The 20,513-nt window shown below is 56.2% G+C and overlaps 7 protein-coding genes across 9 annotated transcripts; all 7 read right to left on the bottom strand.

Moving 5' to 3' along the window:
* Positions 1-1,689: 1,689 nt before the first annotated feature.
* ABB37_00905 (putative mitochondrial hypothetical protein) lies at positions 1,690-2,230 on the bottom strand (the record flags this gene model as incomplete). The annotated part of the gene is made up of 1 exon (XM_015797288.1): positions 1,690-2,230. Exon 1 carries the CDS (start codon positions 2,068-2,070, stop codon positions 1,690-1,692), a length of 381 nt encoding a protein of 126 aa, XP_015665296.1. The 5' UTR covers positions 2,071-2,230.
* A 480-nt stretch (positions 2,231-2,710) lies between these two features.
* Positions 2,711-4,198, bottom strand: ABB37_00904 (hypothetical protein; the record flags this gene model as incomplete). 2 transcript variants are annotated; one of them, XM_015797286.1, is made up of 1 exon in its annotated part: positions 2,711-4,198. In XM_015797286.1, exon 1 carries the CDS (start codon positions 4,139-4,141, stop codon positions 2,711-2,713), a length of 1,431 nt encoding a protein of 476 aa, XP_015665294.1. In that variant the 5' UTR covers positions 4,142-4,198. The 2 variants fall into 2 exon arrangements, with proteins under 2 accessions (XP_015665294.1, XP_015665295.1); XM_015797287.1 differs by having other exon boundaries at positions 2,711-4,145.
* Positions 4,199-4,531: 333 nt separating this feature from the next.
* ABB37_00903 (hypothetical protein) lies at positions 4,532-10,937 on the bottom strand. Its single transcript, XM_015797285.1, has one exon. The coding sequence runs from the start codon at positions 10,581-10,583 to the stop codon at positions 4,773-4,775; it is 5,811 nt and encodes a 1,936-aa protein (XP_015665293.1). The 5' UTR covers positions 10,584-10,937; the 3' UTR covers positions 4,532-4,772.
* Positions 10,938-11,480: 543 nt separating this feature from the next.
* ABB37_00902 (hypothetical protein) lies at positions 11,481-13,263 on the bottom strand (the record flags this gene model as incomplete). The annotated part of the gene is made up of 1 exon (XM_015797284.1): positions 11,481-13,263. Exon 1 carries the CDS (start codon positions 13,101-13,103, stop codon positions 11,481-11,483), a length of 1,623 nt encoding a protein of 540 aa, XP_015665292.1. The 5' UTR covers positions 13,104-13,263.
* A 626-nt stretch (positions 13,264-13,889) lies between these two features.
* ABB37_00901 (hypothetical protein) lies at positions 13,890-14,976 on the bottom strand (the record flags this gene model as incomplete). Its single annotated transcript, XM_015797283.1, has 1 exon — positions 13,890-14,976. The coding sequence occupies exon 1, from the start codon at positions 14,898-14,900 to the stop codon at positions 13,890-13,892; it is 1,011 nt and encodes a 336-aa protein (XP_015665291.1). The 5' UTR covers positions 14,901-14,976.
* Positions 14,977-15,875: 899 nt separating this feature from the next.
* On the bottom strand, positions 15,876-17,152 carry ABB37_00900 (putative mitochondrial electron transfer protein; the record flags this gene model as incomplete). Of its 2 annotated transcripts, none has more annotated exons than XM_015797281.1 (1): positions 15,876-17,152. In XM_015797281.1, exon 1 carries the CDS (start codon positions 16,401-16,403, stop codon positions 15,876-15,878), a length of 528 nt encoding a protein of 175 aa, XP_015665289.1. In that variant the 5' UTR covers positions 16,404-17,152. The 2 variants fall into 2 exon arrangements, with proteins under 2 accessions (XP_015665289.1, XP_015665290.1); XM_015797282.1 differs by having other exon boundaries at positions 15,876-17,125.
* An 880-nt stretch (positions 17,153-18,032) lies between these two features.
* ABB37_00899 (putative mitochondrial hypothetical protein) lies at positions 18,033-19,939 on the bottom strand (the record flags this gene model as incomplete). The annotated part of the gene is made up of 1 exon (XM_015797280.1): positions 18,033-19,939. Exon 1 carries the CDS (start codon positions 19,695-19,697, stop codon positions 18,033-18,035), a length of 1,665 nt encoding a protein of 554 aa, XP_015665288.1. The 5' UTR covers positions 19,698-19,939.
* Positions 19,940-20,513: the final 574 nt, after the last annotated feature.

Here is a 20,513-nt window from a genome sequence, read left to right as displayed (position 1 = left end):
AATATGATTTTTATTTTTCGTGTGTTCTCAAATACAGTGATAAAACAAAAACCTGTAGAAACAGTCCAGGAACGCAACGAGAGGACTATGTCTACCGCTCAGCGAGCAGGTTGACGTGCGTGCTGCACACGGTGCGAGATCACACGTATTCGACAAAACACAGAGGGTCGTAACGAAGATAGTAAATCCATCACAAGAAATGACAAGAAACACACACTGAAACGATCGGGACGCTGAAACACATAACAGATAAGGTATGAACACCAAAAAAACTGGCAGTGCCAAATATGTATATCAGCGCTGCTTCGGACAACTCGAAAAGGAAAGTGCCACCTCACAAAGAGGGAAAAACAATCACCGCTGTCGCGATCACTCGTGTTTTTACATACGCCCTTTTCTTCTTGATGGCAGCGTTCAACGTAGTTATCGATATTATTATTTTTTTTTAAAAAGACAAATCAGAAGAGCAAAAGCAGTTCGTTTTGTACGCGATATGTAACAAAAAATAAAACGGACACAACCCACAGCATCAACACGAGAAGTCAGCCGATAAAAGTCAACGCGGCTGCGTGCACCAATTGTGCCCTCTACTAAACAGAGAAAATGCGTGCAGCGGAGACAGCAGGAGATAGGGGGAAAAAAAACCGCTGTATGAAGTGAGGCAGACGAAGAAAAACACAAGAGAGGCAGAAAGAAAGAAAAGCGAAGTGAAAGCCGCGTAACGACACACACAAGTCAGCAGGGCATCAGGGCATCAAAAGGCACACCTCTCGCAAGCATCGCCACGAATCACTGTTACGAAATTTCGTGAAGTGGCATCCGTAGCAGTAAAGCCGCTGCTTATCCTGTTGCTGCCAACAGCGGCAACAACAAGATCAGTGAACACTTCCTTCTTGAGTTGACCGACCTCATACCAAGAGAGTAGTAGATGGTCAACGTCACTGCACGGACGCGAAGTCGGATCACAACTCGATGACCAGCGCACGTCTTGTACATGTATCACGCCACTGTAACATCCTTGTTTTTCTTTTTTCTCAGTCTTTTATGCATATATAGTTGGTTTAACGACACACTACAATACAAACAGTTCATTCGCCTTTCCTTTCCTACAAAAGAGATGCCACACACCCGTACTTTTCCGCGACATGTATTCCAGAAAAAAAGCTCCTCATATTCCTGGTGGATGTAATTTGCCCCCGTTGTGATGGCGGAAGACAATACTTTTTTTTCTTTTAAAGCCGCCACTCAGGAAATCCCATCCACTGCCAAGCGACGAGAACATCTGCGTAAGTATTCGTGATATGGAAAGAAAGAAAAAAGGAAAAGAGAACTTACTGTTTGCTTCCTAAGTACTTGAATATGTAAGAACGAACAGGTGCACTACGACCGACATACGCTCCCCCCACCCGTGACACAACCGTCCCTAAGCGCACGCATCGCTGCGTGCTGATTTGTGTCGCCGCCGCACCTTCTCGCGAAGGTGAAGCCGCTGCATCAACAAAAGAAAAAGAAGGAAAAGACAATCCAGAGGAACAACAACAGCAACACAAGCTTGTCACCCGCCGTAAAGAAACACATTACTGTTGGCGATAGCGCGTCTTCATGAAGAAAAAAAAAAGAGCCCTTTCCGCATTCTTTCATGCTTCTCTTTCCTCTCTCCCTCTGGATGCCTCATTTCTTCTTCTTCTTTTAGACCTGCTTCGTCACCTTAGACTGTTCGAAGCCCTGCGGCAGGTAGCCGGTCTCCTCAGTGTTCCAATCAACCGCGCGCGGCGGCTTGCCGTCGCCGTAGCGCACAATCACGAATCCTTTCCAGCAGAACATCCACAAGAACAGATACAGCGTCGGGGCAGAAATGTAGTACTCACGGCCCAGCTCGACGGCGCGGTTCATCATCCACTTGATGTCGATGAGGCGGCAGCCCATGAGAGGGCCGTTGTAGGCGCCGAAGAAGCCCCGCGTGCCGGTCGTGGGCGGGATGTTCTCCAGCTTCGGTGGGTGGTAGAGGTCACCACCGCTGAGACGCACGGGGGTGCGGCGGAGAAAGGAGGCTTGCGTGCGGCGCAGCATTGCGATGTCGTGTGCACAAAGAACAAGAAAAGGTTAGCTACTAGGACAGACAGAAGAAAGGGCGACGGAGAGTGTGACCGGCTTCCTTCTCTTCTTTCTCAATGCGTTTGCGTTAGGGAGCGAGGAGGTCACAGCTGATACCTTTCGATAAAAACGAACTGGAGGGGTTATTATTATTATTATTATAGAGGAGAGCGAAGACGCAGCGGCGGTTGGAAAAGCGATTGTGGTCCAACGAAGGGGCCCGTCATCAAAGAACGAGAAAAATAGAAGACAAGAGGTATAAGGAAAAGGCACAGAGTACGCAACAGAGAAAACGCTTGATATGCAGGACACTTCGCTCATTACGAGGAAAACCAGCAGAGAGGCTAGAAGAGGCGTTCATGCAGCAACATGCACAACTGCTAACCCTTTCAGAGGCTTCAGCAGGAGAAAAAAAACTTCTAAAAAGATCACTTACGTAAAGCACGGCCCAATCGTTGTCGTTGCACCTCTTTTGCTGCTGCTATCATTATTACTTCTACCTTAAGTTGTAATGAAAGCGGTGAGGAGGGAGTTCATATTATCCTTTAAGTCAGCGTGAACGACATTCTCGCGTGAAGGAGCTGCACAACTCGTTTGATCTTTCTTTCTTCTGTCTTTACACCTTCCAAAAACTGCCTGTCAGCGCGGCTCGCATCTCCTCTGCGAAGCTGGACACGAGGCCCGGCGAGGCGAATCGTACAACCCCCACCGGCGACAGGGTCCGCTGCGCCGACCCGTGCATCTCCTTCGCCACCTGCCGCTGCTGGCCATCGTTTGTGAGTAGCACCACAGGCGGTATCGCTCGTGTGCGACTCGCCAGCATCATTTCATTCACGTAGGCCGACATCATCACATCGCCCGACTCCAGCGAGGTGTTCGCGGCGAAGGGGTGCAGCGTCGAGGAGGGGTGCAGCAGCGCCAGCTGATAAAGCGCGTGCAGAATCTTCGACGCAAACGGCACGAACAACTCATGCGTCGCACAGATCGCGACGGGGACTTGCGCAAAGATGCGGCACAGCTCGCTTGAGGTGAGCATGTCCAGCACCGTCGCGGAGGCGCCCATCTCCACGTTGGCCACGTCGACGGCAAGAATAAGCCGCGCCGGCGTCGTCTTCCACTCATCCAACGGCTCCGCTGTGTTGTTCCTGTCCACGCCGCAGGCGGAGCGGACGGCGGCAGCCAACCCGCAGCTGTACAAAAGCTCGCGATGCACCTGATCGTTGTAGGCGGCGAGCTCCTGAGGGGTGTAGAGCTGATCCGGGTGTGCCCAGCTGAGGTGACGGTCCAGTGCTGGTGGGTCCATCCACAGCCGCGACGACGTCGGCGTACGCAAGTAGCTGCTCCGCAAACCGCTTATCTTTTCTGCTCCTTGCTCTTCCACCGCAAGCAGTTGGGCTGCACAGGCCGGACACCGCAGCAGAGGCGCAGTTGGTCGCTTCTGCATGTAATACTGCGTACGAAAGAAATCGTTGAACTGCGCGGCCATGGTAGCTGTAAAGTAGTCCACATCTCTTATCACTCCTGGGGGGCCGCCGTACCAGCGCAGCGGATCGCGGTGCTGCGGCGAGTGGACCGCCTTCGCTCTTGTCTGCTGCTGCTGCTGCTCTTGTATGTTATTAATGGCTGCGACGCTGTTGTACTGAGGAGTCAACGTCGTCGCCGCCACCGCTGACGATGCTGCTGATGGTAATGGAGCTTTGGGGGTTGGAGGTGCGGTGCATATGAGGTTTGGCCACACCTCTTCGCGAAGGGGAAGGTGCGTTTTGAAAAAGAGAGCCGCGCTGTCCTTCGGGCTGACCTCGCCAAGTAGCTCACGCAGGCGAGAAAGGTTCTCATCGCTGTCTACCGGTTCTGGCGGCGTCTCTTCCTCGCGTTCGGACGGCACCGCCCGTGGGGACGACGACGCCCCCGTTTTGTATGTCGACTGAAAACAGCGCGAAGAAAGAATTGGCGACACGAATTGCTGGGCATCGCGCAGGTAGGTTGCAGCAACGTTGTGGAGGCGACGCATCTCCCAACGCTGACCCTGCTGCCGCCATAGACGCATGGCTTTCGGAAGCACCGAATTTGATTCGGGAAGTGTGCGTGCGAAGGTCCAAACACTGTGTGCAAGGGGGGAGAGGGGAGGGGGAATCAAACAAAACACGGTGAAAGGAGGAATGGAAGATCAAGAAGGAGGGCGGCAACAGCGTCCGTGTTCAGCATTGGAGAAGGATCTTGGGACACTTTGGGGCGAGGGGAAAACATCGAAGTTTGCTTCACCGGCATGAATGACTGCGACTTGCACTAACCAATTGACGGCCGCAGTGTTCTTTTCACTTTTTAGCCCCCTTTCAAATGGGAGAAAATGCGCTTCGCCTTCCTCAGCTGACGCATTGCACCTCGTGAAATAGATCACGTTAAATGCGCAGCTACATCCACCTTCGTGTTCACCCTTCATGCAAGAGATGCACCATGCGGTTCGACGAGGAGAGGAAATAAATAAAAAACGAAGAGGAAATAAGTATCAGCACCCCATCGCGAAGGTGGTTGACAAGTGCGATGCAGCATCAATCGAAAGGGAGCACGCAGACATACAGTACCTTTATTGAAGAAACAGGGAAAGAAAACGGGCATTGCCCGTCGTGCAGGCCGTATTTACGCAGCACGCGTGTCACACACACACACACACCGCAACGCTATTCATTCCCAGGAGGCGTAAGAGGCAGCGAACTCTTCAGCTGGACGGCAGGCAAGGCAACCTCCGTCAGCGGCAGTGCGACCACATCCGACTCCGTCGCCAAGCACGACACCACGGCTCCTGCACGCCGCGGGGCGCGTTGCGCTGCGGCCACCGCCTCCGCCAGCACCCGCGACCGCTGTCCCTGCCACAGCGGCGTATCAACGTGTACCTCCGCCTTCTTGGCGCGCTCCAGCAGGTCCAGCATGACGGACCGCAGCTTTGTGCGCATCTCACGGTGCCCGCCTCGGCAGCCCATAAACGAGGCCACGACTGGGACAAACGGCAGCAAATCCGGTGAGAGGTTCTCCATCTTCTTCTCCGCCAGCTCCACGCACACGCAGTAGGCCACAGTGAGGGAGCTGCGGTACAGCGGGCCCCAGCGCTGCTGCTCCGCCCGAAGGAACTCGTTGAAGGCATCCACGTGCTGATTAAACGCGCGAATTGTTTGCTCGTGGCTCCATAAAGAAGATAGCAGCGAGATAAAACGCAGTTCGCTCCGCATGAGTCGATGCAGGTGCACGCGCTGCTGCAGGGCCAAAAGAAGCGAGGAGGAGGCTTTCGGGGGCGGCGCAGGAGGAACATCCGTCGGCGTTTTGATCGCGGTGGTGACGGCGCTGGCCGCCGCGGAACGGGCCGTGCGCAGCGCCTCCGCGTACTGCCGCCGCGTCTCTTTCAATTGAGGCACGATTCGGTTCTCAACGTCCTCGCGCGCCAGCGAGGACAGCAGGTAGCCGTTCCGCATGTCCAACGGGTAGGTGACGCGGCCTTCCTCGTCCGGTAGGTACGGGGTAGAGCCTATACAAGGGAATGGGCCGGCGGGCGGTGCAGGGCATGCGGAGAGTTCGGTGCGGGCGAGAAGGCCGCGACCATCGTTGGTGCTCGCTGTTGCCGGGGTTGCATCCACGAAGGCGAGGCTACGTTTGAGTAGTTCATGAAATAAACGCTGACGCCACAGCATGGCCGCCACGGCGACGGACACATCGCATGCGAACGCGGAGATCGGCGCTGCAGCGGCCCTGTCGAGCGACTGCGAGACCTTTCGTTGCGCTGGCAAGGACGCGGAGGTCGTCTGCGGTGTCGATGGCGGCGATGAGAGGGGAAGGTCGGTGGGGGAGTTGGTGGACGGAGGAGGCGCAGGTGCTCCTTTCACTGCTGCGGATAAGCACTCGACCACCACAGAGTGCCATTCTTGCTGCTGCCGCGCGGGCATCGCGTCGAGGATGTCCATCCAACTGCTCGTTGGACTCGACCGCTGGGCCGCGAGCAGCCAGGAGACTAGCGTCGACGTGGTGCTGAGCGCGCAGAACAAATCTGCGGCATCCACGGTCACGGAAGACCCAACAAGGGAGGCCGGTGGTGTCACGCATGCGCCTTCGTCTACCTCGCTTTTTCTTGCCATGGAAAAGATGGAAGTCCGGTGGGGGGTGTAAAGCGTAAGTGGGCAGACGGGTGGCGGCTTCGTGGAGCTGCACGCGGCAGTCGCAGTCGTCGTACTAGTCGGAAGAATCGTTACACCTGGTAGCCGCCGACTCGCCACTTCGGCGTCGATGGGCTTCTCCAGCGCTTGACGTTGCCGCCACACTTCGTATGTCCACAGGGCCTCATGTAGGTGCTTTAAGAAGCGAAGGTCCAGCACGTTGTAGCCTTCCAGTGCGGCGGTGATCAACGCCTCCCACGGAACAGACGGCCGTGGAGCCGCTGAACACGCAGCGCTGCTGCCCTCCTTCTGTGGCATCTGTTCTCCTTCTCGCGGCACCTCGACAGCGCTGTCGTTCTTCTTGGGCAGCGGCGGCACACCGAGTCCGTCGCGCAGAATCGTCTGAAGTGCAATCCCTGCTTGCCAAGCCGCGACAATGCTGTTATCCTCCCTCATGCCACTCGGCTGTAGCAGCGCCTGCCACTGCTGCTGTTTCCACATTGACCGCCTCCCTGGATTATAGAGCAGCGAGAGCAAACCGCTGTCTGCCGCGCTGCTGGTGGTCTGGCTGCTGCTCCCACATGTGAGCACAAACACAAAGAGATCTTTCTCTACACTCGACAAACGAAATGACAGCAGGCGGGAGCCGGAGTTTAAAGAATGCGTTCGCGATTTTTTGCCAGGCGGTTGTCCCTGGCCCACGTCATCTTGCTTCGTGAAGGATATAAAGGATATGCGGTGGCTCGCTTTTCGCTTCTCGTCCTCCGCTAGACACGCAGAGCCCTTTCCCCACAGCACCAGCGCCCCCGCCGACTCCCTCTGTCCCACCTCTGCAGACGGCACGAGCTCGGCACCCACATCATCGTCAGCGTCCACGTCATCGTCAGTCTCTTCCACTGGCTCCCCCCAAGTTTGGAGTTTGGCGCACAGAGCCGCGTGCAGCGACGACGGACCCTGCACGGCAGATGCTTTAAATGGCGTCGCAAAATCCTTAAAGGCGGACTGCATCGCGGCTTGGGCAGCGCCACGCTCCTCGTGACCATCCACCGTGCTAACGGGCAAAACGTTTCTGTTGTCTTGCGTATTAACGTGGAGACCTTGATGCGGCGGCAACGCAGTGGACGGCGTGCTGTCGAATGCGGACGTCACATGGGCGGGATCCATCGGAGTCCCATCCGGAGACGTGGTGGGGGTCAGGTTATTCCCCGCCGAGTTCGCAAACAACGACGCCGTGGACGTCTTCGCCCACGTGGACACCGTGCTGCCTGACCGCCCGTTTCCAAGAGCGAGACGATCTATCGGTGCGATGTTGCTGCTATTTGACGGCAGCTCGGACGCCTCCGGCTCGCCCAGCGCGGACTGGTTCATTTTAGCCCTCAATTGCTGTTGACGCTGCCGGCACCGCTGCAGAGCGTTCTTTCGCTGGATATCCTCCGCTTCTTGGGTGAGCTGCTGCATGACGAGGTTGTGGGCCACCGCCGGGTCGTCGACGTACACGGAATACTGCTGCAGCTGTTGTGGCAGCTCGCCCCCGTTGTCTTTGTAGCTGTCCATTGCAAAGTCTGCCTCTGTGGTGAGAGGGAATGGTGATTCTCGCTGTCGTGGCAAGGGCTGCAGTAGCTGCGGCGGTGGGCGCACGCCTGTCTGCTCAACGCATTCGCCGTTTTCCAGGCGGACCATGACCTGCGTGCGGTCACACCACTGCCGCACCCGATGCAACAGCCGATCCCAGGAGGGGCTTTCCTGCACGTGTCGGCGCAGCAGTGCTTGACGGGCTTGCACCGCGTCCTGCAGCGCGTCTCGCGGAGTGGAGTGGGTAGAAGAAGAGGGAGATGCAACGGTGCCATCTGCGTCCTTTGCGCTGCCGTCCTTCTCATTCCCCGCGGCTCCGCTCGTCTTTGGGCCACCGCCGTCCTCCTGCGGCACCTTCGCTGCTGCGCACACGACGGTGTAGTCGCGAACTCTGGGGGTGAAGTCAGAAAAGAGGTAATCGACGTCGAGGTGCGGCTCAATCGCGTCACTGGAGTTGTCGCCGCCGGCCAGCGCACGTGATGCTGTCGCGAGTTGACTGACGTACAAACGCTGCTGCTCCCGTCGGTACGAGGCAGCAGCCTCCGCCGCCGCGCATTCCTTCAGCGTTTGTTGCTGCTGCTGCTGACTCTGTAGCGTCTTCGCCGCCCCATTCTTGTCAAGAAGATGCGTCACGTTGAGTGCGGTGCCTTGCCCTGGAGCAGACAGCGCGTTTGTTTTGTGGAGGAATGCCATGTGTGACTTCCGACGCGCCTCACCGTGGCCCAATTCACGTAGGAAGAGAGAGCTGGACAGCGAGACACAGGAGAAGACGGCACTGGAGACCGAAGACGAAGTCAAGGAAGACGGTTGTTGCTGTTGCGGATGCGGGTTCGGCAACGTACGAGACCCAGCAGCGCCTCGATGCACAGGACTTGAGCTGCGTGTATGTGGAGACGCTGGCGGCTGTTTCCTCCGGGATGCGCGAGAGGGGTGTGCAGCGTGCGCCGCCTCCAGCGGCCCGTAACGGCGCTCCACTGTTGCGCGGGAAAGCACCTCGCACTGCCACGGCATCGTTCGCATGGCGTTGTCAGTGGAAACCGGTGGTGCCGGCGCCGCAAAAGAAGGGCCGGATCGACTGAGAAACGACAGGGTCCGCGATGGCTGTGTCGGTGCTGTTGCGACTGCCGTTGCTACCACCTCGGGCGGCGCAGGTGGGCCGTCATTTGGTATGGCGTACAGCCGTGCGAGGGCGTCGCGCGTGCGTCTGCTGCCAACACCCCCAAGTCCTGCCGCGTTCCCTGACTCCTCGCCTCCGCTGGTTTGCTGCGTGTGGTGTTGTTGTTGATTTACAATGGAAACAAGTGGGATGTTATGGCGATCACCGACTGCAGTCGGAAGGCGCTGGCGTGCGTCCAGTGAAAAAGCGTCGTCGAGGCTTATGCAACCATCACCTGCCGCTTCCACAAGAGGTACGACATTGGGCGATAGTTGCTGCTGCTGCTGCTGCTTCAGCGGATCAAGTCGACTTATTTCTGTCATACGTAGCGTGTCGTGCAGTTCTTGGATCGTGTTCTGGCGCCCCAACGTACTCGCGGTGATTTCCGCCAAGACAACATTGTTATTGTTGTTGCTAAGCGTGCCTGTGTGGCTCTTGTCCGCAGCGTGAGAGAGGCGTGCGGCGAGTGTCGCCACTGCCGCCGTGATCGGATCTCCAGAAGGGTCCGCTTCTGCGTCTCCTCTCCCGTGCGTGGCGTCGCCGACTGACGCCGCCGCAGACGCCGCGCCAGTCAACGACCGATCCGCCGCCTTCACGCCCTCGGAGCTGAGTCTGGGGTAGTCCATCGACAGCACCATCGCCGCACGGTCTGCACGGCCGAGGGTGTCGTTAAGACTCTGCGTGGTTTGATGGACGTTTCGATACCCCGCACCGGCACTGGCCCCGCTATGACAGTGCCCAGTACCGAGGAGTGAGTTGTAAGCGGAGGAAGTGCCGTCCAGCGTGGACCACCAGGCTTCCTGCTGCGGTGAGTCGGCCAACGCCAACGGCGTCTCCTTCGCTGCGGAAAGCGCTTGCTGATGCTGCGCACCTGTGGATGAAGCAGCCGTCGGAGCAGTGGGAAGCGGTGCTGGCGGCGTCTCGCGGGAGGGAAGGTGGTCCGGCAACTGTGCCAGAACCGCGGTGGCCTGCGCGTCTGTGATACTGTGCGTGGTGGGCAACACGGGTGGTAGCCGATTTGCAGTCGGTGCTGCTGTCGTGCTACGTCGTTGCTGCGGCCGTTGCGGCTGATGCGGCGACGACGTAGCGTCAGCGGACTCGTTCATCGAGAGTGAAGAGTTAAAGATGAGTCGCACGTACTCGTCGCCGTAGCCGTCTGACCTGTCCGCCACCTGCACCTCATCCACGGACGTTGAAGCGTTCTTGTCGGTGGCGCTTCCCACGGGAGCGAGGAAGGTGTTGCGCGAAACGTCGATCGTCTTTGAAGTACGGGAGACGCTCGACGTTGGCACCGCAGGAAGAAGATTCGGCAGGGGCACAGGGCGCGGCGTCGGTGCACACCACATGGCTCGCGGGGAAAGGTGATCGGTGCGTTGCTTGTGTGCCAGCACTGTTGATTCAGCGTTGCGCGCCGTGTGTGGAGATGCAGGAGCTGGCTTGGCGAGCGAGGACAGCACTGGTGCGCCTCCTTTGTTGATTCGGCGTGAGTTACGCAGCCCTCTGTGCGCCGTCGGCCTGTCCTCAGGCGAGGAGTTCAATGCGAGACTCGGGTCATCGCCGTCTGTGGAGTCTAACGCGACGAAGGGGCGAGGGAGCGCATGCGTGCGGCGTGGCGCGTGCATTTGAAGCCGAAAGAAGAATACGTAAGAACGGGAGAGAAAAACCGCCCTAATCAATTCCAATATACATTTCGGGACACAGCGTTGTGTGAGTATACACCCGTGTGTGTGGAGGGGGGGGGAAGCAGCAGCGAACAAAGGAAACAAAGTGTTGTTGGAAGCTATAGAGCCCTCCCAAAAAAAAAGGGGGAGGAGGATAGCGGAGAAAAATATTCCAAAGCGGCCTTACCTATACAAAGAAGCAGGGGGTAATATACATCGACGGGGAAAAGAAAGAAAAATCACCGGCACAATATATATAGGAGTTTACGCAGCTCAGCGCGGCACAGTAGATGAGATGAAATGTGCTGCCGACCTAAACAACAACAACAACAAACGATAATACCGCGTGTCAGCATCCCACAGAGAACAGAAAGAGAAACGAGAAGGGCAGAAGTTCAAAAAGAAAAAAAAAGGTCTTGGCGTGTAAGACAGCGGGGATGGGAAAACTGAGAAAGGAGCGGTGAGGCCCTCCTTACCCGCGGTGGCACACACACCCACATTCGCACACACCCAGATGAAAGGAACATGCACTCAACGAAAACAGAGAATTCTCGTTCACCGGCTATTTAAAAAGATCAATTTAGCGCCGCATATCCGGTGTGCAGGGACGCCTTCTTACGCAGAACAACAGAGAAGAAACAGGGGGAATGATTCTTTCCTTTTCTTTTTGGCACACACACCTAAGGGTTTTCCTTCATTAAAGTTGTGTGAAGAAGTGCTAATGCGGGCAAATCAACACAGGAGGCAGCAGAAATCGTCCGACGAAACCATTTTCGCCAGCCCGCGCAAAAAGCGTATCACCTCCGTTATATATGTATTTCCCCACCTTTCGTCCACCTGCTTCAATTTGGAGGCGCGCTACGCAGAACCAACGCCCTTCCCACACACACGTTCCATCGTACACCACAAAAAAGCCCCCAAGGCGCTTTGCTCCTTCCGGCTGAGTTGGTCAAAGACGACCCCTGGAAAGACGTGGACGTGCTGCCGCGACGCATCGGGAATGAACGGCATGGCTGGCTCCGTCGCGGCGCCAGTGCCCGCTGCGGAGGTGTCCTTCTTCACGTTCAGCATATCAAAAATGGGGACTACACCGGCATGAATTCCCTCCGCCCCTTCCCTTTCCTCGTGGGCAGATGTAGCATCGGCCATGTGCATGGCGGCCGCACCCGCATCCGATGCACGGAGGTGTCCAGCGTACAAGTCGGCCACACTCCGCGCGTTCAGCCACGTATCCGATACTAAAAAGACGTGCGCGTCGAGGCGGTACGTACGCGCGTCTTGTCCAGGCTCCGTGGAGGGCACGGCGCAGGTGCGCGGCTCCATCCGCGCAAGACACTGCGTCACTGCCGAGCACGTGTAGAGACCTCCAGACGCGTACTCGACGCAGCTGTGCAGTGTTCGCTGCGCCTGTTTGGTGCCGCGACGCTCGCCGCGATGGGTGGAGGCGAGGGGTGCGTGTACACCAACGTAGATCGGCACCACCGCAAAAATTGGAGAAGCCGCCGCAGGACTCGCCGCGCATCGTTGCACGGCGTCCTGGGCCATGAAATGCATCGAGGAGGCAATCGCAAAGCTTTGTCGCGTCTGCGCAAAGCACACCACAAAGCAAACCGATTGATGAGAAGGAATCGACAGAGCTGCACTGCACGACGCGGAGCAGCGGAGAAGTACTTCTTCCCAGGCCGTCCCCAGCGTCGCCCACACCGTCGATGTGTCTTCCGAAATGTCCAGCAGCGGTACCTCACGAGCGCCAAACAGCTTATTACCATCGACCGCGCTGCCAAAGCGTGTGTTTAGCGCTCGTGCCCTCGTCCAGTCGGGGAACTGACGCAGCTTGTGATCGTAGCCAACGAACAGGTTTGGTGCCGCGAAAGCCGACGCATCCACTGAGGGCGGAGAAGTGTAAGGTGCGTCATCGGATGTGGTGGCATACAGGGACGCGTTCGCCCCGCCCTCCGCGTTCATCAGTGAGGTACGCGAAGCTCGTGGAGGAGACACCGTCGGCGACGGAAATAACGTCGCGAAGGGCACTCGGTTCGCCTGGGCGTTGGAAGCGCACTGCAACGCCGCCGTCGCCTTGTGCAGCGGCACGGCGTCGTAGTGGTGGCGAGCACGACCAAAGTACCGCAGCAGATCTCGCTCCTTCTCCCGAATGCCGCCTCTCGCAGCGGTTGTTGTCGAAGTTGAGGCAGCAGCGGAGGCAGAGGAGTCCGCCTGACAGACTGGATGGGCAGTCTGAAGCGTTGCTGCCTTTGTCGAACCGTTCACCTCGTCTGCGGCCACCACCGTAGGAGATGTAAGGCGCTGCGGCTGTGGCTGCTTCCGCTCATGTTTAGGACGCTTGGTTGACCGTTTCTTTATCGTCTTCTTTTGCAAAACGGTGGTGGAGGAAAAGGACCGCGCAGAGGCACACCCCAGCCAGGAGAAGGGCAAGATCACCTGTCCGGCGGACCCTCGTTGCAAAGGCCTTCGGAGGAACATCGTCCGTACTCCTTCGAACTGGGTTGGTGCACCTCCCTGCCCCCTTTTTTTCCCGTAGAGTTCGCCTCGTCTTCGCGATTTGGCAGGCACTCGTGCCGGGCGTCGGCGTTTGCTGTTTGCGACACAAGAGCAATTGCGCCGTCCAGTACTTTACGGTGCTGTGTATCGGGGTGACATGCGTGTGTGTGTGTGTGTGATTGTGAAATAATAATCGAAAAAAAGGGGGAGGATTAACAGAGGGGGAGAGGGAAAACAAAAAGGATTACGCAACATAGACAAGGTGCACCTCGAACCTCGACCACGCGTACGTCTCCGTGCGAACCGCCGCGAGAGACGTCGCAGCGGAGAAAAGCAGCAGCAACGACAATCAAAAAAAAAAGAAGAAGAAGAACCGTTGCTGCCGCATCTGAGTGCCCTTTCTGAATAAGTGCGAAGGCTTCAGCCAGCCGCACGGGAGATAGGATCCGGCAAGCCTCGTCTATTCGCCACCGCACAGCATACTAGAAAATGAGAACGGATGAAAAAAAAGAGTTGACGGTGCTGCGTCTCCGAAGAATTCTCATAAAGAGTCCCCGTTGTTTTTTTAATATCGTTTTTCTTTAACCGACTCAGATGAACACAGCATCAACAACAACCAAAAGCGCGACTTCACCGGCGTCACAAAGATCTTTAACGGCGACTAAAAGAGAGAGAGAGAGAGAGAAAATGCTGTGGCCTGCACACGCCGCGCTGCCTGTGCAGGCAACACAGGCTTTCTTACATCCAGCAAAGCTCACGCACCAAGTTCTAAGCTTCCTCCTTCGCTTCCCCCGGCAGCGCACCGAACTCTTTGCCTGTCACCGTCGTCGTCGGTTCATCCTCGCCAAAGGCGATTTCCCCCATTGTCTCTACGTTTTCAGCCGCACTGGCCACCGCAGTGTTGGCGTCCGTGGGGGTCTCTGCGACCGCATCGGTGTAGGCGGGCGGTGGCGGCAACGACTTGTCCTCCACCGCCACGTCTCGCTCGTGAATGTACCTCTCAAACGCCATGGCCACTCGATCGCCACTACGCTGACCTGCCATGCCGCCACCGCGACCGCCACCGCGGCCACGCGCCCCACCACGCATCGGGCGACGGATGCCAAGGACCTCGTCCATGTCTCTCCCCTCTGCGATGAGCTCGTATTTGTCGTGGCTCCACTTCCCTTCCTCCTCGGAGGCCGAGGCACCAAAGCCGTCGCCGCTGACGGGGCCTTCTGCCTGTTCGTTGTCCATACTTTCGCCGTGCGGAAATGACGTGGCCGACCCGTCTGTGCCGTTCGCCTTTGTCCCCTCCCCGTCCCCCGCACCCCCCGCGTTCAGCCACCGTGCCCCGTCTCCACCACGGCCACCACGCGCGGACTGCCAGCGCGTGTCACGCAGAAACCCGCGACTGTGATCGCGGTTGTTGCTGCTGTTGCCGCTGCTGCCGGAGAGCAGTACCACGCCGTGCTCCTTGGCCGGCTCGACGTGCAGGGTGGAGCTTTCCACCTCGACGCCGTCCATGCAGTAGATGGCCATGGAGGCATCTGCCGGGTTGCGGTAGGTGCAGAGGGCGCTGCCCACGAAGCGGCCGGAGCGGTCGGTGAACATTTTATACGACTCGAGCGGGCCGTAAACTTCGAACTCCGCCTTCATCGCGTTGGCGCCGTCACGCTCGATGCGCTCGAGAGGAATCTGCGTCACGTACACGCGGCATGACTTGTCGATGACGATGCCCGTCGGCATCAGGCCTCGGCTGCGTGCTTTGTAACTGTCAAGAGGGGAGAAGGACGCCATGGCAGGTGGAAAGGCAATGGGTAATAATAAAACGAAGATGGGCGAATCTTCCAGGTGAAAAATACTTTGATTTTCTAAAAAAAAAAACGGAAGAAGAGAAGACAGAGATGTAGATGAAACAGATTCGAATTCAGCAGATTTGGAAAGACGGCTACGGGGGTGAAAAAAAACCTTTGTTCTTTCAGAAAAAAACACAACGAGAACCTCCGCATTAATCCAGCAAAAGTGGCTTGACGTTGCTGAGCAAAAACCAACAGAAGGAACGACACCAAGAGCTTCGAAGATGCCTCGATGAGATGCCTGATATCGCAGAACTGTGAAGATATATATATATATATATGTGTTTGTGTTTGTTGTTGTTGGCGCTTCCATTGCTTCGCTCTCATCCTGTAAACAGCGTTGCCCAGTGAAAGTAGTTCGCCGCGCTCGCTCCGCATACATACGCACACACACACACACCTCCTCAAAGTCGTGCTTTATAAATAATACGCACATCTCATCGCCTTTCCGCAAGGCTCCTTCGAATCCGCATAAGGTGCAGCGCATTATTTCACAGGCTCGACTTGATGATGATAATGATAGAAAATAGATGTATAAAAAAAAAGAGCATATATATATATAGATGCAAGTGCATTATCGTCTGCAGCAGCGAGGGGACTCTCTTGGAGAGGAAGGGAGAAACAAGATACTTCAACAGAGCAGGACGGTGAAAGGATAGTGTATAAAGAGAGATCAAAAGTACCAATGTGTGAGATCAGTCAACGCAAAACAAAACAGAACACACACACACACACAAAGAAAGCCTTTTCACGATCTGTGGCTTTTTTTTAATATTAATTTCGTTGAAGCCTACTGGGATGTGAATGTCTGCGCAGCTGAAGGGCGATAAATCTACATGACCGTTTGCTTCGCGCGTGCTTCACAAAAGGAAAAGAGAGATGTTGGGTGGGAGGCATTAACAAAAGACACCAGTTTTCAATGCGGGACCACCTTAGCGCCGTCAACGTACATGTTACGCGTTGCTCGCGGCATCTTCACCTTCAATCCATCATGTACGCCCTTCTTCAGGCGCAGCTGACAACCCAGACGTGAGGTTGGCTCTGGGTAGAACGCCTGGTCAATCATGTCGTTTTCTTCATCCGTCGCCTCCTCAAACAAGTCCATCGCCTTCTCCTGCAAATACACATGACAGGTCGAACACGCACAGGACCCACCGCAGGCGCCCTCCATCGGCAAGCCCTGCTCCGCGCACACGTCGAGAAGTGTCTGCCCTTCGTAGCCCGTCACCGTCTTCACTTCCCCGTCTGGCAGCGTGAACTCCACCTGGACCGGCTTCTCGCGATCCCCGTGATCGCCGTGGAAGCGCCGCGACTCGGCGAGCGCAGCCCGTTGGTGGCCTACAGACGTCGCCAAGACACAAAAGTGAAGCGTGCGTTGGTGCACCGGGCGTGCCATCCGTCCTGTGGCGACTGGCACAAATCGGAGCGCGCGATGGTACATCATATTCGTATCTATATCTCTTGATTCGCTACCCGTCGACTAAACACAAACGTGCCTTTTCCTCCCCGCGCGTTTTCCCTTGATTTCCGAAAGATACGAAGACACACACACACACACGCAAGGGAAGAGAAGGGCAACGAGTGGGTGCGCAAGCAGCGGTCCTGCGAAGTAGAGCTTCACGCAAACGCAGAAGCTTCACTTTAAAAGCAGGTCAAGGACGATGCCAGTTAGTATATATCTATACTAAAATGTTTGAGCGCGAGTCTCTCGGGTGCAGCTTATAGAAAGCCAGAAAAAAAGTTCTTAAGCGGCAACGAAGAAGAAGAGGAGGGAGGAAGCGAAGAGGATTAACGCGAGCACCTTCAACTAACACGCCGAACACCTTCAAAACCACAACAACAATTGCAACAAGTCAAGTCAGCTCAAATAATAATAATCCGCGAAAGCGCGTACGTGAAGCAAAGAAGAATACGAGCAACGAAAGCTGTAGTTGTGACAACGATATATATATATATATACTTTCCTTTTGACAAGAAAAGAGGAAAATCAGCAGGCCCACCTTTCCCCTTTTCTATTATTTTGTGAAGAACGCAGCTGAGAAATATACGTCAATACCGACAGGAGAGGAGCGAGGAGAAGCAAAAAGAATTCGTTGGAGGTGTCAAACGTCGAGACGGGATGATAATGCGGTTTCTGTACCGTGGGCTTCTTAAGTGCGGCAGCCTGGAAAGGAAAAGAGAGGGGAAGAAGCTGGAAAACACAAACAAAAGGTCAAGAGAGGTGAAAATGCAGGAGAGGTGAAGAAACAATAGAAATAAAGAAGAATATCCGCGTCCAGACAACACCGCCGAGTGCCTGTTCAGGAGTCACCAAAACACTCCAAAGTGAGCGACGACGATGCGCATTTGCAGACGATAGTGCAACTGCACTAACGTATTCCACCAAATTTATTAGGGCCATGAACTCCTCAAAAAAGGACGTTAGAAGGGTATGAAGAAAACGGTCCTATACTGATAATAGAAGCCGACGATCCAAGAAGAAAGGGCAACGACTGAGCAAACGCCGTCTTTCTTTTTGGGAGGGAGACTCATCTGAATCGTTCCGGCACCGTACAAGTTACCCCTTTCCCACATCCAGTTGAGCAGAAACAGAGGGAGACAGCGGAAGGGGAAAGGGGGGGGGGGGGCCGGACCTCATAGAGTGCTAATGCACCAGCTTCCTGTGTTCCCTGTGAAGCGTTCTTTGTATGTTTTATTTCGGGTTTTTTGCTGAGTTAAAAGACTTATGTATTGAGCCACCATTGAAGGCAGACTCACGCCAGACAACAAAGCCACACAGAAGAGGAGAGAATATAACATATATCGCCAACGCGGAAGCAAAAGCCAAAACAGAAAACGGAGATAAAAACCCTCACCACGCATAAACACACACGCCACCGACAAATATCAACGGCAACAAACCCACGACCTGTTTTTCTTTCCTTTTTTGTCTACAAGGGGGAAGGCTGAATCCTTTGCTGCATGCCGCGCCTACTACGTTCTTTCGTTAAAACCAAAATGCACGTTTTCCCTTGTGTGTGTGTGTGTGTGTCCTTGTTGCTCTCGCTGTCGACCTTCAGAGTTCACAGGTGTTTTAATCCAGTACGAGACTCTTGATGCCCGACACGCCGAGCTCCACATAGAGAAACGCAAGCACCGCCACCAGCGTCACGGCCGCTACACCGCACTCAAAAAGGTAGGACTTGGCTAAGAACACGGCCATCTTCTCCTCATACGGGCCAGAGAGGGTAATGCTCGGCATGCGCAGACGCAGGAAGGTCACAGTCGATGTCGCCGTGCTCGAGCCCGCACGCTGAGCCACCGACGCCTGCGCCCGCATCTGATGCTCCACTGCCGTCGCGTACTGTTTCAAGTCCGCGCCGCTGTGGGAGACGGTGGAGCGGTGCGAGATGCTCGCGTAGTGCAACATCCCCATGACGTAGGAAGCAGAGCCCGGCCACTGCAGCGACGCATCCTTGTCGCCCGCCGACACAAGCACGCGGACGAGGGCCTCGACAAAGTTGACTCGCTTCGTCAGCTCTGCGGTGTCCGCAGCGGTGAAGGGCGGCCGCCGCACGTCGCGGAAGATCTGATCCACGTGGTGGGTGCGACGCGCGGAGAGCGTGATGGCGGTCATCTGCCGGCTGGCAAAGACCTCGTGCTCGAACTTGAGGTCGTAATGCTGGTAGTTCGTCTTTCCCGGGACGACCTTCAGGGAGATACCGTGCGCCTTCGCCACGGCCTCCGCCTGCTCCACCACCTGCTGACCATGCGGGCGCTTCAGCAAAGAGTCGTGGACGTGCAGGTAGAGGTCTGCGGCGTCGGCCGCCGTGTCGGGGCTCAACAGAAGTTCATCCAGACTCAGCACCACCTTGAAACGGTCCAGCTCGGCGTCCGAGTGCTGCGCGGCCCACGACTTCGTGCCGGCGTAGTTGAAACGAGACGAGCTGCCCAGCACCATCGTCACCGCGTAGGGCGACGTGCCAGCCGCCACGCCGTCCTCCTGCACCGTCGGGGCGGCCGTCAGCCGGCGCCACAGCTCCATCGCCGCCACCGCACCCGTCGCCCCGCCGTTCGTCAGCGCCGTCGGCGCCACCCCGAGGGAGTCAAAATGTGCCGTGACGAGGACGTGCGGCAGCGAGGAAGCCCCCAGCTTCCGCGCCTCCTTGGGCCGGTTGGTGAAGGTGCTTTCAATGAGCGCGGTGGGCAGCGTGAGGTTCGCGGTTGGCGCGGTGGTCCGCACCGTACTGCCGATGGACAGCACCACCCGATCCGTCGAGCCGCTGTGGGTTGCGGCGGAGGTCAGTAGCTTGGCCAGCTGCTGCGACGCCTCGCCGCGCGGCAGAAAGTAGATGGGGATGTCCGCCGCGGCGGTGGCGAAGAAGAGGGCGAGTGCCTGCTCATTCGCAGTGTCCGTATCGCACAGCTCCAGCACAAGCCCCTTCGCAGCGGAGGCCGTCCGCGTCGACCCGGCGAGTTGCTGCACGGCGGACTTGCTCAAGTGCTCGCGGCACGGGACGTAGACGGTGTAGCCAGAATAGGTCCTCGACGCGCCAGCGGCGTAGCGCACCATCTCGCCGCGCAGCAACACCGCACGGCTGCCGTAGGGGATGTCTGTTTGAGAGCCAAACTGCCGGTTGAACATGATCGCGTGGTCCACGGCAACCTCCAGGATGGGGCCGGCCAAGGCCGAGTGGGTCACGCAGATTGTGCCGAGCAGCAGCGCCAGCGCGACGACGGCAACTCGCGAAAACATCATTCTGGCGCTAGGAGACGATTAGAAGAAAAAAAGCTTGCCTTCTTTTTGTTAATGCTGTTTCTTTTTTTTAAGATGCGTACCTTATATGCGGTGTGTATGCCGTTAAAGAACGTTAAAAAAACAGCTGTTGGCTCGTACTGGGCAGACGAGCGGGGATTGCCAGAGGAAGAACTGGTTTTTCTTTTTAAAAGGAAGATGAGGAAATAACCACTCGGTGTCTGCGCCGCAAAAAATAACGAACTGAAAACAATAGAAAAAGAGAAAGGGGAAAGAAGAAATATGAAACGACAAAGAGCGGAGTTGTGTGTGTGTGTGTGTGGCGATTATGATCAGCGCACTTGAACGTTTCTCATACGCGGACGTTCATCACGTTGGGCACCTCTTCGATGACTTTGGCTTTTTCTTATGCATCAGTTAGTGCACGCTGTTAACGAGAAGATGGGTGCCGTGATACGCGACAACCTCACATCTCAAGAAACAATCAAAGAAACAAAAAGACGTTCCTCGTTGCTCAGCTGATCCTCCACGTGCAAGAAAGACCAAAGAAGTGCGCTACGCTGGTGTTTATGCTGCGTTTGAGGCACAACGAACACCGCACGATGCACTCTGGAGTGTGAGCGTGCGCCTGTCTCAAAGAGGGGGGGGGGGCGGGGGAAGGGCAGAGTGTCTCTCCCACGCCGGCATCATCTCGTGGTCGACAAAAAAAATCAGTTGCTTAAAACTAATTATAATAATAGAAAAAGATGAAGAAAGGCCTTCGAACCAGCCACAACACCACAAATACACACGAAAACAAATATCTCCACCTCGTCCCCG

The sequence above is a fragment of the Leptomonas pyrrhocoris genome, assembly GCF_001293395.1.
Source record: "Leptomonas pyrrhocoris isolate H10 chromosome Unknown, whole genome shotgun sequence".
In the NCBI taxonomy this organism is placed as follows: Eukaryota; Euglenozoa; class Kinetoplastea; order Trypanosomatida; family Trypanosomatidae; genus Leptomonas; species Leptomonas pyrrhocoris.
This window is presented reverse-complemented; position numbering and strand designations above follow the sequence as displayed.